Below are 17,287 nucleotides of genomic sequence, written 5' to 3'. Positions count from 1 at the left end.
AGAGCTGGCGACAACCCTGCACGGCACAGCCGCAGAGGAGAGAGTGCGGAACTTGCTGCATGAGGAGCAGGAAATGTGATGCCTGCCTGGGACCCAAAGACCGAAATTCCTTCCAGCAGCGTCTCCCAAAGCCAGCCACTGCCTTCCCAACGAGAAGGCGCAGAGACCCCAGATCCAGCCTGGCCGCACCCCGGGCCCTTTCTCTTTCCTCCACAGCTGCACACAGAAGAGCACGTGAGCGCGGCCGCGCGGCCCAGCTGTGCCTCAGCTGACCGCCTCCTGATTGGCCGAGACAGACGTGGGCTGGGATGGGACTGGTCGCCTGCGTCGCTCGCCATTGGCTCTCAGGGAACCCGCCTCCCCCTCAGGTGAGGCGGGCTTGCGAGAGCGCGCGCCGGGCTCCGCGGGCGGGCGCGCCCTCGACACTCTCCTCCCCTTGCGCGCGCCCCCGCCTTTGCCCGCCCCCTGCCGCTGCCTCAGTTCTTCATTGCACACAGCCGCCTGGTCGGAGGGGACGCGAGGATCGCCCCAGCCGCCGCTTCGGCCGGTGCGTCGCGCTGCGCCCTGACAAGCAGCCCAAGGGTAGGCCCTTCTGAGCCGGAACTGGACCCCTGCGGTTGCTCCTGCCTCTCCTCGCTCCTGGTCTCTCGAGGGGTTTCCCGCCTCGCACCTCCCACGTCTGGACGTGCCTTGCCTTCTCTCCGCGCGTGTGCAGGGAGCCAGCGCTTAGGCCGGAGCGAGCCTGGGGGCCGCCGGCCGTAAGGCATCGCGGGGACCGATTAGCCATGGAGGGCGCCGGCGGCGCGAACGACAAAAAAAAGTAAGCCTATTCCGTCCGCCGACCGCGTTCCCGCCGGCGCTCCCGCCCCGGGCTAGCAGGCTGTCCGCGGCGTTCCGCCCGGGGGGGGCGGGGAGGCGCCTTTTTGTTTCTGCCTCTTGTCCCCTCCCCGCTAGCTCCCCCAGCCTCGCTGGCCGGGCTCCCCCGCTGTCCACGTCGCCATCTTGTCGTGGGGGGTGGGAGACGCATCGAAAGTGCTTTCAGGGGCCGGGGGCTGAACCCTGCCAGCCCGCCCCTTCCCGGCCGCCCGGGCCTTGCACCGCTCTCCCTACCCGCCTCAAAAACCCAGCTTGCCTGGTGCCCGCATGCGGGTGGACTTCCCCCAGGCTGAAAACCCCGGGAAGGGAAAGCCGCAGTTGGGTGGCCGCCGATTGCACCCTAGCTTCCGTTCCTTCCCGCCCCCAGCCTCTCTGGTTCCATTGAAAAGTCGGCCCCGGGGCGGACCTTGCAAGGCAGTCCTGGCTTCCCAGTGGGCTCGCGGTCCTGGGTTTCCCACGGAGGGGTTCGCGTGGTCGCATGCGATCTTGCCTTGCAGTTGTCCAGCCGCGGCGGGTGTCTTTGCCTTTGTGCATTAGGGATTTGCCGGGAAGGCCTAAAGATGCTAACTTTTTAGTTTGCACGTGTAGGTTTTGTTTTGTTTTAATAGCTTTGAAAAACTTGCCTAGACCGAGAGCCGCAGTAATTTAGCAACATTTTAAAGAGAACATCGGAATTGGATACTTGTGTTTATATCACCTGTCAAGAGAGCCCAGACATTATAGGATACCTCATTCATTCTTGATGATATCTTAGTGAAAATGTAGCGGTTGGCTAAATTTAGGCAAACAATTTTAACGAGATTGAAAAAATGTTGTGATCAGATGAAATGCAGCGCTAAAATGTTGTAAAAATTTTAGGCCTGTCTCATTTTCTCGAAGTTTAAGGATTTTAAAGAAGACCTTCAAAATATATCCGAAGTAAATAATCGTTCTTTTATAACCTAAAGCAAGTTGTAAAAACACCTTTTAAGTTTTAATCTAAGTGGTACATTATAGAATTAAGAATTGTGAGTTGAACCAGTAAGATTAGGATAGACCCCCTCCCCCACAAACACAAATTTGGTTCAATTTGGTATCTTAACCTTTGAGGAAATCATTTTAAGGAATTGAATATTTATAGTAAGAGTTACGGTTCGTAGACTGGCTTTACTGTTAAGTCCTTCCACTCTTCCAGGAGAGATTAACTTCCCTAGTGAGTATCAGCAGAAGATAAACAAACTTATGTTCTCGCTATTTTGTAGATCCCTTTTCGGGCCTTATTCAGTAGAATGGTACATTCTCAGTCTGTATATACCATAGAGGCACTTAAAAAATTCAAAGAGTAAACAGGTCTAGACTTACTTCCAAGAATTGCCAGGAAATTGCAGTTACTTCTGCAGAGGTGATTACAGTACTTATGAAATGATGAGGCTGTTGTACTGTAAACCTAAAGGCAGATTACCTCTGTGTGGTGTCAGTTTTCTCTCATTATTATATGCTGAACCATATTTAATATTGTACATTGTTATGCACCGATCACTTCCTTTTTATATGCAATATTACACTTATCCTTTGCAATTCCTCAGTTGTGTATATCATAAGCAGCTTTAATGTAAATGAGTTTATTAGCTACTGTGCATCAACCCGTTCTAAACTAGTTCTTAGATTTCCTTCAGTCCCGTTTGTTATTTTCAGATTACTCTCATTTGAAAATTAACACACTTGAGTTGAATCTTATTTCTTAATATAGAGATTCTTACACATGAAAAACTAAGCTTTATTAAGTGCTTAATAAATGGTGGCAATGCAACAGCTTTTAGATACTGTTTGTTAAAGATGTCTGGATTTTATCCTTTTCTAACTAATACTTTAGAAGCTTTTAAAAAGAAAACAGATATAGGGGCAGGGATTTTCTCCTTAGAATTTTATCATTTAAAAGAGTCCAGGTGATGGAGACAAATTTGTCTCTTTTAAAGAAAGGGAAATTCAAAAGCCAAAAGATTTGAAAGAAATCAGAACGGGGTTGGGTGTGGTTATAGTAGATTTAACGTAAGGAATTTCATGTTGATTCCTGTAGTGGTAGGGCCTGGATTTATTTAATAGCACATTAATATTGATTTTTAGATTTCAAAGAAATGGTAAGAGGTTTATTACTCCATTTCATGTTTCAGATCAGACAGACTCCTTCAGAGTTTTCCAAAACAGTTATTAGATCATTCAAGTGAATTTTCTGAGAATGGACATTCCTTAACTTTCTTCTTTAACTTCAGTCATTAAAAGTCAATAATCTCTCTGTATTAGTTAACTTTTTTCTTGTTACATTTCTATTTTGATTTTCCTCTTGTTTGAAGAGCATACCTAGTGGTGAAGTGCATAGCATCTGGACCCAGATATCTCTGAGTTAGAGTCCAGCGTCTTAACTTGTTAGCTTTGTTAACTTCTGCAAGTTACTGAATGCTTCTGAGCTTGATTCCTCTTTCTGAAATGATAAGAAAATAAGAGCAATCATCTTATCAGTTATTGTGACTATTAAATGAGATAATGCCCAGTGCCTGGTTTGGGAGTCTTCTTCTAACACTGTATACTTGAAAATAAGCATTGTCTGTTAAACTTCTATTCGAAACTTTCACAACACTTAAAAACTCCTTTTTGCAAGTCTTTGCAAGTATTTCTCTGCGTTCCTCTGCCCCCCACATTCATACATCTTTTCTATACCTCCTAAAAATGAAAAAACTAATACCGGATTCAGAGCTTAAGGGGAGTTCTTTCCAGGTAAAACAGTACATCCCTGGGTTATATTGATGCCTAGCATCAATTATTCTTGAGTATCTGAGTTCCGGTCTGCTCAAAGCCCCATTTTCACAGTAGCTTCCCCCTTGTTTACACCCCAGATAGGGACTAGAGTCATAAATACATATACTAGTCTAAACAGCTCATTTCAGAGCAAGGTATGTGCAAGACACTACAGTCTTAGGACTGGCAGTAACTTAAAACTTATTTTTTGTCTAGACGTCACAGTTTAAGTAGACAATTAATAAATATTTATCATTGCTAAACATGAAGAGTTCGTAAAAAATACTCCCAGGAAAGCATATGAACTTACCTGGTAGGAAAACTATCTTTTGCTCATGAATTTCTGCAGAGTTAAGACCTTGGGTTCTATGTCAGGGCAAGGCTTCAAGCCTGTATTATTAGTGTCATTTTTGTGGTTTGATTTGTATGAAATTGTATTAGTGCACTCTTCCACATGTATGTATTTATTGAACTGTGAGGTTGTTTTGGACTGCTAGAGTGTGGAGCTCATTCCTGTGATCCACAGCAAAGCACTGTGCAGTTTGGAGAACATCCAGTCTTTCTTACCTATTGACTTCCTCTTTGCTTCTCTAATGGTGTTTGGGCTCATGGTTAAGATTTTGTGGTTACATTCTATTGTTGTTAAGAATGGTGTGTAGGAGCTTGAGAGGGATTAGTCTCTTGGCTGATTTCTTTCTGAAGAACTTGTAGTTTATTCTGTTGTGGTGAAATAAACAATTATGCATGGTGCTAAAGAGTTGGGTTAGATTACTGTATTTGTTCACAGACAAACGTGTCCTCTTAAAATACAATTTTTAAAAATGTAGATACTTAATATTCTTATTGAACATTGTTAACATAGGTAGGAGAAAATAATCTAAATTAAATGTGTTATTAGATTAGTTTTCTATTAAGCAACTGATATTAATTCATAAGAATGTTTTTTTTAATGTTAGAACTAATTATCCATTTGGTGGCTTTTACCCAGCCTTCTGCTACTTGTGGTGTATGTGTAATGTATGTTTTCTGCTTAACTAGAGCATTAAAAAAAATAATTTGAAACCAAGTCAATGTTCTTGTTCAGTATTCTTGGTAAAAATATAATGAGAATTGTTAAATTAATCAAATGTCTTGGAATTTTAAAAATAACTATCTTTTGGAACATCAAATTATTTTGTATGTACATTTTTATATAAAAATCTGTATTTTCTGCAGTAAAAGTAATAAACCATATCTATTTGCCAGACATGACCTTTTTAGAAAACTGTATAAAGTGTAAATTTATAAAAGCAAAATTTAAGTGACTACCTCATGACCTCTTTTCCATAGTGATTGAAGTAATTGTGGGATTTTTTAAAATTACGGTAAAAAAAAAACACATAACATAAAATTTCCCATCTTAACCACTTGTGACTGTACAGTTCAGTGGGTCAAGTATATTCACATTGTTTTGTAACCAATCCCCAAAATATTTTCACTTTGTAAAACTAAAACTATATATAATCATTAAACAACTATCCCTTTTGCCTCTTCCTCCTAGCATGTAGCAACCCTCATTCTACTGTTTCTATGAATTTGACGTTACTTAGTAAGTAATAGAATCATACAGTTTTTGTCTTTTCTGTGGCTTACTTATTTTACTTAACATAATGTCAAGATTCTTTCATGTTGTAACATGTCTGAAAATCTTCCTTCTTAAGGCTGAATAATGTATACCACATTCTGTTTATCCATTCATCTTTCAGTGGTCACTTTCAGTGGTCACAGTTGCTTCCACCTGTTGGCTATTGTGAATATTGCTGCTGTGAACGTGAGTGTGCAAATATAACTACTTACAAGATCTTGCTTTCAGTTCTTTTGGATATATCCCTGGAAGTGGGTTGCTGGATCATATGGAAATTATATTTTTAATTTTTTAGGGAACTACCATACTGTTACCCATTGTGGCTGTACCAGTTCACATTTCTACCAACAGTGTACAGGAGTTCCTATTTCTCCTCATCCTTACCAACACTTACTATTTTTTGTTTTAATGATAGTAGCCATGCTTAATGAATATGTTGGAGTGGTTGTGTTTTTAAGGGTTTGTTTCTGGAATGTTAACCAACTTAAAGCTAATGACTGAGAACAGTTGCCAGTGGAAACTTCATCAGAAGTGAAGTTAAGCACCTCTAACATGAGAATTAAGTTTTTCTAGTGACTTAGAAAGATTTGATCTGCTAGGACTTTTTCAGAAAAAGATTCATTTTTTTCAAATGGACTATACCTGTTTTATTGTTAATGAAGTCCCATTTAATTAGAAACTTAAAAAAATTTAAAACAATAACTGAAATGACTTATTTTTATAAGAAAAACTGTCTCCAAGATATTACCTTTTAGTTGTTCTGGTGACCAAAATACTTATAGTATCTATTAAAACCAGGCTAGAAAGCATAATTTCTTAATAAATATAGTTGTGTGACATGTATTAGGCCTTGAAAATAACTCAGTGTCCTATTTTAAGGTATGTTAAAAGTGCCTGTCAAATTCTGTATATTCAGAACAATAAATAAGTTTACTGAAAGACATATATGGGTGCAAAAAATCAGGTAAATGTGTGGGAAGTGTCTTTACCTTTGTTTCATCTTTAGCAAACATTTCTTATGTCTACTCTAAACTTCCATAAAGTTTGGACCAGTTTATATTCTCTAGCAGTATTTGGGAATGGTCTTCATCACCATTAAAATTTGTTTTTAGTAAGAAACACTGGCAAGTGTAAGTGTATTAGGATTCTTTTTATTGCAAGTGATGAGACACAACTCAGACTAGTTTTAAGAGGATGAAAGGCAGTTACTGGCTCACAGTCTAGCTTTGGTTTGACGGACAGCTAGATCCAGCGTCATGAGTGAGTTCCTCGGAGTGTAATCATGACTTGATTCCCTGATTTTCTCTTGAATATTACTTGGTTTATATACCTTTGGCCTATTTGCCTGTTGGCCTTAATTCTGCTGCTGATAGGCTATCTATATGATATGAAAGATGGTCACTTAGCATCCCCATACCTGCATCCATACAGTTTGTGGTTTTAAAAAAATGAAACTCTTTTTTCTAGCATCCATATATCAGTCTCCTGGATGAATGCCGCTTTGCCCAGCTTGGACTATTCATTTTTAACCATGTCAGTGGGGTTCCCTGATTACAGGAATCCAATGTTTTATTATAGATTATTTGATTGTTTTGATGTAGATTATTAATTATCTCCTTATACAGGACTCTTGATTAATGCTGGTATTATAATGAATGAACTATAGATTTTTGTTGCAAATCACCTGAATTAATATTCTACAGAGTTTTCTGCCAAGCACAGTTGTTCTGCAACTGTTCTTGCTGTGCTTTTTGGGAAGCTTAAAAGTCCTTCTACTTTGGATTAGGGTTTTCATTTCATTTCTTAAGCAAGAGGTAGTGATGACTGATGGCTAACAGGTTAGGCCCTAGAGACTTGCAGTCTACTTTGCCACTTACTAGCTGTGTGGTCTTCTTGAACAGTTGCTTTGCCTCTCTAGGTCTCACTTTCTAATTTTGTAAATTAGGATGATAAGAATATTTGCCTTATAAAATTGTTTTGAAGAAAACCCTGTGAAATACTTGGAATAGTTCTTGGCACAAAGTCAGGGCTTAGTTTAGTAAACTAGAAGCCTATCATTATATTCATATTATTGTAAGTTTTGGAGAGTTTCATGTTCATACTCTTATTCATATTCAGAACACTGAGTATTCATAATACTATAGCTATATTATATTTGTTATTCATATATTGTTTTATTCCTTTGAAGTCTCATATATTTAGAACCACTCAAATCTTTGGGACAATCTTGACCAAGGTGGATGTCAGTGGGCCAAACTATCTGGCTATTTATAATAGCATTATAATTTATAATAGCATTAGTGTTGCTTTTCCTCTATGTTGGTTTTTGTTCCCAAAAGCACCTGGCCTTTTCAAATTAAATGAAGATTTTTTTTTTTTTGGTATACATATGTTATACTAAAATAATCATTTTCCATACTGATAATAGTACAAGAAGAAAAATATTCTTAAGGGTATTTGGCTGTTAGGATGGGAGATCAAGAAAGTCTACTTTTTCTTACACTTTAGGTGTCAAGAATTTATTAAATGTCTTTATTCTGTTTGCAGAGAAGAGTTGGGAATTGCTTGCTTTTGCACATAACAGCTAAAATGTGTAAATGGGTTACATGTCAAATCAGTACTCAAAGCCTTCACTGTGAATGGAGGAAGGGGTATTTTCTTGGATAGTGTGAACAGGCGATTTGTTTCAGTGGTTCAGAAACTTTTTTAACCAAAGATGCTTCTGTAACACCTAACCTCTGTGACCTATAACAGATTATTTTGCATTCATTTAGTCAATAGATATTGTGTGTCTAATTTGTCAAGAAGAGCACTGAATTGTTGAGGGCCCAGACCGCAACTGAATATTCTGTTTTTGCTGTTAATTGATTAGTCCATTATGTATTTCATCTTTTATTTTTTAGTACAGGAGTTTCAAGTTTGAGGCTCTTGCAAAATACTGAGTTTAGGATTTAAATTTTGTTTCTTTAATATTAACCATCACAGGAGCATCCTTTGTACCAGTGTATACTAATTTAGCAAGTCTGTTTTGGGGATTTTCTTAGACACATGCAAAATGCACACTCATAAAACTGTTTGTTTTTGGCTGCTTTAAATGTTAGAAAGTTCTGATTCCAGTATTTCTCCACCCTGAGTAATGTTTGGATCTCTTTTGGAGCAGAGGAATTCCTGTGAACCATTGAGATGTGCCCAGTGACCTCAGTGTGAATATACCACATTAAAAAAATGTGAACCTGTTCCTTTTAGTGATCATTTGACCCCAATTTGGTCATAAATAACCACAGCTTCAAACGCAGAAGACTTGTAGTGGGAACATAGACATATGCAGATACCATTTAGATGATCTAGAATATGCTTTTTCTTTCCCTTTTCTTTCTTACATTACCACCAAATGAGAGGACATTTAAAAATTCTCTCTTCACCACTGCTTTAAATCATGTTGAGCAAAGCTCTCATGTAACTCCCACTTAGAGTTGCATAAATCATATACTAATCTGCCTTGTGTATGACATCCTTTTCAAATATCTGAAGGTAGTTATTTCTATTCCTAAGTAAAAAATCCTCAAACATCTTTAATTTTTTCATTTAAAAATTAACATATTGAGCATCTGATTTGTAGAAAAGTACAGGCCATATTAAATATGGGGGCTTCAGTCTCAGGTGAAATCAGACCTGATACTTATAGTGTTGCTTGTCCCCTTTTTATAGAGAAGAAACAGGATCAGAGAGTTAGTTGGGAAAACTTATTTGGTACAACATTGGATGGAATAGATTAGTGTAGGTGGAGAACCAAGACATTTGCTTCAGGAGAGTTTCTTTGTAATCGTTTCTAGAATCTTCATCATGGTCAGGGTTTAGAATAGGAAAAGTCTTCAAAGTATTATTTCTGTGCGTTTAACTCAATACCATTATTCTGATATATATGATTTTTCTATTATATAAGTAGTTGATAATTATGACTTGGGTATCTTTTTTATATTTAAGCAAATAATTAAGGACACATTCTTCTGAATACACACATCCATACATGTTTAATGCCACTGATTCTTTAAGTTCTATTTTAGTTCTTTTACTATTGGAAAGCATATAAGGGAAACAGAAAAGCATTTACAAATTGAGAGGGAAGTGGTGCAAAGGGAGAAGGATAGAGTAGGTGATGTGATTTGGGGAAAGCCATTAATACACAACTGTTACCACTGACGGTGATTCTCAACCTTTTGATGTTTATGGCATTCGTGAAGAGATTTTAAAGGTGATTTTTTAAAAGATGTTTCAGAATTGAAAAAACATTCTGCAGTTACCATGTTTTTCTTTCACTTGGTCACCTTCAAAGCCTGGTCGTGCTCTAATATTTTTTAGGCAAAGCTAATGGGTTTTATTAACTACACATTTATTACTTGCTTACCATTGAGTTGTACCTGTAGCTCATTACTCCCAGCAATTATACTTTACATAGTATTGACCAACACTCGATTCAGTGTTCTGCCTGACAAACAGTTGTTGTAGTATGTGTAAGTGGTTGTAGCTAAAAATAAATTTCCTTATTTTTCAAAATTTGCTTGCTAACCTGTTAATAAATCTCTGCTATAAGACCTGCAAATGGTTCTCAAATTTTTAAGAATCATCTGGCTCTTCAGTTAATGTAAGGATTCCAGGTACCCACTTCCAGAGATTCTGATTTGGTAACTTTGGGATAAGTTTCAGGAATCTGTAAACTTTACAAATACCCATAGATGAAACAAAAACCTTGAACAGATACGAGTGCTCATCAGAATCATCCGGGAGATTGTTTTTTAGACAGACATTGCCAAGCCTGTGGTTTGAATTTCCAGGGTTGTGATCTACAAACAAATAGCTAGGAAAAAAGTTCCATTCGTGATTGTGATGTATATCATAGGTCAACCATTGAATAATCTAGTCTAAGTCCTTAGTTTAAGCCCCAAGTCCTTATTTATAGTTAATGAATCTAAGTACGTGACAATGTTAATGTCTTGGAGGTTGGATATGTTTCCTATATTTGTAAAGCATTTGGGCAGATTTTTAAAGGGAAAATACTAAATCATTTTTGACTGTTGATGAACAATCTTTTTTGTCTCTGGGCATTTTTGAAGGATACCTAAAGAAGTTATCTTCTTAGAGCAAAGGGGCCCAAAGTGTTCTCCAGACCCAGCATCATTAGTACTTCCTGCTAATTTGTAAGGAATTTGGATTCTCAGGTCTGGTCCAGCCCTTCAAAATCAGAACCGCTGGCAGCAAGACTCAGTAATCTATGGTTTAAAGAATCCATCAAGGTGATTGTGGTGCAAACCAAAGTTGGAGAACTTCCATCTTAAAGTAAAATCTTCACATACACATTTTTTATTTTATTTATCTAGTGCTTTATATATAGTAGGGGATCAGAGATTTTTTTTTTAGATGCTCAGTATACCAATTCTGAATCAGGAGAGAGTTGAATTAAATTACTAGTTAGGAATAATCTAAAAACAAAAGCATAATCTCTTTACAAACAAATTCAATTCATAATAGTGTAAACAGATATAAATCCGTTAATAAGTTTAATATATAAAATAGAACATTTATGCCTTAATGCTACCTCAATGTGGTATAGATTTCATTTTCAGGATGTACTTTCAAATTTAAAACATTAAAAAAATTTTTCTATTTATTGAAGCATTAGAAAATTGAGTAAGCATTTTTACGTTACCAGGTGAATAACCCATCTTTTCTTTAATTGTGGATATTAAAGAGATACGCCAAGCTAATAAGATAATGATCATCCAAACTAAGAAATTTAAATTGCTTTCAAAAATGAAATTTATTCGGAGTATTCTTTCTTAGAAATAAGCTATTTCACCATTTTTTAATTTCAAAGTTATGAAATGCTGAATTTTTAAATTCTGAAAATTAGATTAAAATGAGAGACTGAAAATACTGAATTATATTGCTTACTCAGTCTTTACTTTCTATTTCCTGGAAAGAAATAGTATCATTCCTGCTTTATTTTCAAAATGAAGAAGAATTTTAACTTGTTTTTGGTCTTTATGGGAAACAAGTTTAAAACTTCGATGACTACTTTCTGGTTTTTCTGACAAATGTAGGTGCGCTGATAGTGTCAGTTCTCTGACAAAGTACAAAGTATCTCTTATCTTGCCATCTTGAAACTGCTGTTAATATTTGTAAACTTTGCCAACACTATATATCATTGTGTCTTTCTGCTTTTATCTGTACATTTCTGTTATATGTCTACATGTAGGTGTGTACATATATATATGCGTATATAAAAATGGATTCACACATTTTGTTATATAAACTGCTTTTTTTCGTATAGTAACATATTGTCACATCTTCTATAAACATGGATTAATTTTTGTTGACTTGGTCTGTTTTGCTTATTGTACTGTGCTCCATGTTGAGAATGGTTTCTCGCTCATAGAAGATGATGAAGAAGTACTTGCTGAGTAAATGAATGATTTTCTCTGACATGAGTATCCTCAAGGTGCATTTTTAAGTTAATTGATTAGAACTCAGAAGACATTTTCCCAGAGAAAATAATTACAAGTAATAAATAGCTAGCTGCCCTGAAAATGTAATTTATATTCAATTTGCAGTGTCAAATCTTAGCTACTTTTTCCACTAAGTAGAGATTTTTAAAATTATATATTATCTGTTTGAAGTATTCTGGTTTTCAGCAGTTATCAGATGGAAAATATAACAAAGTCCTATTAATAATAATAATACTCCTGATAACAAATATAGAATACTTCTAAGGGTAACACCCTTGAAAAAAAAATAGGATTAGAAATCAATTTAATGAAAACCTTTGTCTTACAATGAAAATTACAGCACTTTCTTGAAAAAGATAGTAGAAAGCAAAATGAGTCAACTCTCCTGTTTCCAGCTGGGTGAGGAAGACATAAAGGTGAAAAAGGTGTTGCTTTAATTGGTTAACAACATTAATTATAACTCATACATTTTCTTGACCATGTTAGCTTAGGACAAAACAATAAAAGACATTAAAGATTGCAGTGATAAAGGAAATAATCTTAAACGTTAGACCCCTTCAGCAAATTGGTATTCTAGTTTCTCAGCTCTCTCTCTATGCCTCTAAATCTCTTTGGTTGGTAGGATCATGATCTCCTTGGTATGATATTGATGCTATTTGGTATTACACTGCTTGGTGATTTTTTTTTAATCAATAACTTTAAAAATGTTTCATTTTTAACATACTCCTGGTAAGGATATGCTTACTTATGTGAAAGTGTATATCCAGATAATCACAGTAAATCCAAATAGTATGCTTTGTCCATAGTACTGGCATAGTTATGCTGTTTAATTATGGTTGTAATCTATAGGATCACAGGAGCATGGATGAAGTACACATTCAGGGATCCAAAGAAGAATGTTGAAAGGGTCAGTCAACTTTCATGGGCTGAAGTCGTAGGCAAATAGACTTGGATCAAACACCGAAGCCAAGTAGAATTTATGCACATTCCCACCAAGAATACAGAGATGGATGAGGCAGTTTCCTGCCTTCAAGAAGTTTTAAGTATTGTAGAGGAAGATAAATACAGAAAAATAACAAAGTGGTCAAAGCTAGGGGAGAAGAGAGTTTTGGAAAACAGGACAGAGTGATGTTGGAGTTGAATCTTGAGAGTTTCTCACATAAATTTACTAAGCCACATACTGAGAAGAGTACCCCAGGCAGAGAAAGTACGGTGAGTGAGCCAGAAAGAATTAAATTTTAAACTTTTGAGTAACGGCACTGAGGTCAAAAAATGTTGGAAATGAGGACGAAAAGATGGACTGGGAATTGGGTAAGAGAGGGTGGGTTCCTTTGAAAATAATTAAACTTTGTTCTGTGTACTTTTGATGGGATTTTAAGCAGGACTTAGTATCAGATTTCTTATTTTGGAAAGATTGTTGTGGTAGTAATTTGAGGGTGAAATTAAAGCCACGTAACATGAATACTATTCAGTCAGTGGTTCCCAGATCTTACTGTATATCATATGCATCATGGGTGTTTTTAAAAACCCATATTTGGGGGCCCTGCTGCAGATGTACTGATTCAGAATTTACAAAGATAGAACCAGAGGTTTGAAATGTTGAATGTCCCCAAATAGTTAACAATGCAGCCCACCCAGCACTTGAGAATACAGCATGTGGTAACTATTATTTCAGTAGACTTAAGTAGGAGGCTAAGCTCCGTGAAGACTATTTTGCTTATCACTGTATTCCTAATACCTAGCATAGTGTATGGTACTTGATAGATGCTCAGTAAGTATTTCTTAAATATTTCTTAAATAAAAGAGGTTATTCTGAGGTTCAGGAAAGGCTACTTCCCATGTAGTTTTTTGGTTCTCAAGGGAATTGTTAAGATAAGTAAATGAGCTAATACAGGAAAGCAGTTAACACAGTGCCTGACCCACAGTAAGTGCTCAGTAAATGTTAGAAGGGGAAAATTCCCTTCCTCTTTACTCTCATGGTACTTTGTGTGATTAGGTGTCTTGGCAATTGACTTATGCCAAGTGAGATCTCCTGAGGTGAGTATGCAGATTGGCTTTACTGTGGGGATCCAGATGTTAACGCAAATAAAACACCAACAGTAGTGAGCTAAAATGTTCAAAAAGCTCCTCTGTACAAAGTAAAAATAAAGTCTAGTGGCAGTATATGGGGTAGATTGAATTACAGTCTTTGGATTCTCTCTCGTTGGTGGTTGGCTATACCTGTTACAGATTGTTCTGCTTTGAAGAGCTAGTGAACAGAGGTAGCATTGCCATTGTAAGTATCTTCCAATAGGATTTTGGATTCAGAAGCAGACTGCAGGGAAGAGCTTGGCCATGAGTCCTTTTAAATAGTTTTAGGTTCAAGTCCTAAATTCCAAATCTAACCTTTATGTCTTTCTTTTTATGTCTTTGGAGATGTGAAGTAGACAAACTTTGAACTTTATAATAATGGCCTGGACTTAACAGTACTTATTTGGTAGTTAGAATGAGTTTCTGAGAGGCAGCCTAGTCTAGTCTTAATAGGATGGTTTTTAAAGCCTGACTGCTTGAGTTTGAATACAGGCTCTACCATTTATTCATTGTGTAAACTTGGTGAGCTATTTAACCAGGTTCCTTATCTAAAACAGTGATAATAAAGATTAAATAAGTAAATAGATGAAAAATATTGAAATACCGCTGTAAATAGATGAAAAATGTTGAAATACCGCTGTGTACATAGTAAGCACCATGTGTATACATTTGGATTTAAAGCTAAGGCCAAGATGCTGACTAAAGAACATGAAGATTTCCATGAAATTTCCTCTGGCCTGAGACTTTAAGAAATGCAGGGCAGTTAAAACAATTAGATAACACAATTTTCACCTATGATCTTGGCAAAAATTAAAAAGATAAAAAAGATGCATAGTATATATTACTACATGCATGAGGAAAAACAGGTACACATACTTATGGATTGGAAGAAACAAAAATGGCTACAGACCTTTTTGGAAAGGAAAATTTAAATGCCACGTCTTTAGATCATAGAATTTCATTTCAGAATGTCTGTCCTATAGAAATACTGCACAAGAAATGCAAGATAACATGTACCTTCAATGCCACGTTATTAGAAATAAGTTTGTTAGAAATAAGTCTGATCAACTGTTAATATTTTGAATGATTATGATCTGATGTCTCTTCTTAAAAGTCATATATTTACAGTAGGAATGCTAACTAGCTTTTCTTGTGCAATTAGGTAGACAACAGAGATAATGTGAATTAAAATGTGCAGTTATTTTATGTTCTTATTAATCTAAATATTCTCTAATAGCTGTTGTTTATTCATGAACTTTGCATTTAAGAAGCTTAGTAAGACAATGGGTTTAAATTATTTTTCTAAACATATTCCTATACAAAATAATTTCAAGATATAATTGTTAGCTTCTTGTCTAGTACTGCATGCTTAATAATAATAAAAAGTATGTAAAAGCTAGAGTACCACAAAGATTGAGCTACTTTGCTAGTTTACTCAAACATTAGTTCCAGAACAGTCATGGGAATAGATAAGTAAACCATTCAAAAGATAGAATCTTTACTGTTAACTGATTTCTAGTATGATTAGCAGACTGTAAAACTGCACTTTACATAGACATATTAGTAGCAGAACTTGGTCTCTACGTCATACAAAAAACACAGGTGGAATTGAGATACCATATTTGCATGCTGAAAACTGCCTGTTTACCTCTGGTCTACAAGATGTTTATTATGCAATCTAAATAATAAATCATCTCTGTGGGACCTAGACCTAGACCCCATGGTCTACCAGAAATAATTCTTGGTCATTACTGTAATTTTGTGGGGTTTGATCTGATTTAAAAATAAAAAGCCTTTCTGTGGTAGACAAAGAAGCTGGGCAGTTCAGAGGCTGAAACTCATAAGAACTTTGGAGGTTTTAGCTTTAAGCTTACAAATGTTTTAAGAGCTTCCATAGTCACGTGTGAGGAATTCATAAATTTCTTCAGTAAATCTTTAGTACAGATCTCCTGATTGCTTTATTTCTAGATTTATTATGCAATAGGGGATGTACTGATTTTCATCACCTTCATCTAATTTAGGTTTGTCAACTCTTAAAGTTTCATATTACTTGTTTTATTGAGGCTTATTATTCTTACAAAAGTCTGGCTCATGGAAATTCTTATTCTCACAGGCTTCACAGCTTAAATATATTGTCCTTTAAATGTTTTATTGAAGCTCACATTTCTAATCGACTTGTTCTATAAACTGAGTTGCCACATCTTGAATAATCATTATCTTCACAGGTCTGGACAACACAAACACTACTAAAGGTATGGAGATAATCCACTGCCTGGTTAGCTCGATCAGATAATCTCTAAAGCATTAAGTGGTAATACAAGGACGTAAACTTTTCTCCAAGGGTTTCATTTGGGTAGTTATTTGTTGGTAGCTTAGATTTGGTTGAGAAGGAGGGATAATCAAAGTTGCTGATAAAATTTGATCACCTGAACTAATTATGGCATTTGAACTAATATTCAGATTTATCATGAGATCACTGAGCATCACTCCTTTCTTGCTGGTTTTACTTGAACCAGATAGGAATCTGTTTCCCATGCCATTGCTCTCTCATCCACCAAGTCAAGAGGGGAAAGAAGTGAGGGAAGCTTATCTGAAATGCTAGAGCCAATGGGGACACTCTGGTTCTCTCCCCTCTCCTCCAGGATCTCCATTTTATGCATAAAATAGACTTTCAAAACTTTTATTATTGCACATTTTATTTTTAAGTTCAAATTTAAAATGTTTACATAAAGTCAGTGAGAACAATGAGGCAGTTCTAATGCACATAAAAAATGAACTGTTGACATTGTTGCATTTTCATAGCTTCAGCAGCAAATATCTTTTAGTTATAAAGTATTGAGAAAATTGATTCATATAGATCACTATAAGTAGTAATAGGTTTAATAGCTCACTTTAAATCTTAAGATACTCAAGCTAGGTTGATACAGATGTTTGAACTGAAATTTTTGTATCAAAGTTCTCACTAACAATAGCTAATGTTCACATTCTTATAAAAGTCAGGTAAGCACACAAGCAAGTACTAACACTATTATTGCTATTGTCCCAGTAGAACTGCTAAATACTAACTTGTTGTATAACATAACAGGAACCATGCACTGTGTTTGAGAATGTTGCTTCTGTGATTGAAAGTTTCAGCTTTGCAGATCATGTGGGAAGAGGAGGGATTTGAAGTGGAGATAATTGTGTACTTCATTCATATAAGGAGAATTAAATGAAATAATGCTGGCAAAGTCCTTAGCATAGTGCTGAGTGCTCAATAAATGGTAATGGCTATTTTCAGCCTTTAATAAATAATTGACTTAATAGGATTAGGTTGATGGTCATAGGAGAGCAGCTGAGTATTTGACATAGAAACAGCATTCTCTTAAAAAGGTAAAACATTGTGGAAAAGACTGGCGTAGAAAAACACCTCGGTTTAAATCCCAACTGTTATATACTGGCT

The 17,287-nt window shown here is 36.5% G+C and overlaps 1 protein-coding gene across 1 annotated transcript in view; it reads left to right on the top strand.

Moving 5' to 3' along the window:
* Window positions 1-438: 438 nt before the first annotated feature.
* The window catches only part of HIF1A (hypoxia inducible factor 1 subunit alpha), a 37,039-nt gene continuing 20,190 nt past the window's right edge, over window positions 439-17,287 (top strand). Inside the window, exon 1 of the mRNA XM_017672141.3 lies at window positions 439-820. Within this exon, the coding sequence (XP_017527630.1) occupies window positions 786-820 (35 nt within the window). The 5' untranslated portion in view covers window positions 439-785. The remainder of the gene's footprint in view (window positions 821-17,287) is intronic.

Source organism: Manis javanica, chromosome 8 (assembly GCF_040802235.1).
Source record: "Manis javanica isolate MJ-LG chromosome 8, MJ_LKY, whole genome shotgun sequence".
NCBI lineage: Eukaryota > Metazoa > Chordata > Mammalia > Pholidota > Manidae > Manis > Manis javanica.
The sequence above is the reverse complement of the archived record's forward strand: the minus strand, read 5'-3'. Positions and strand labels throughout refer to the sequence as shown.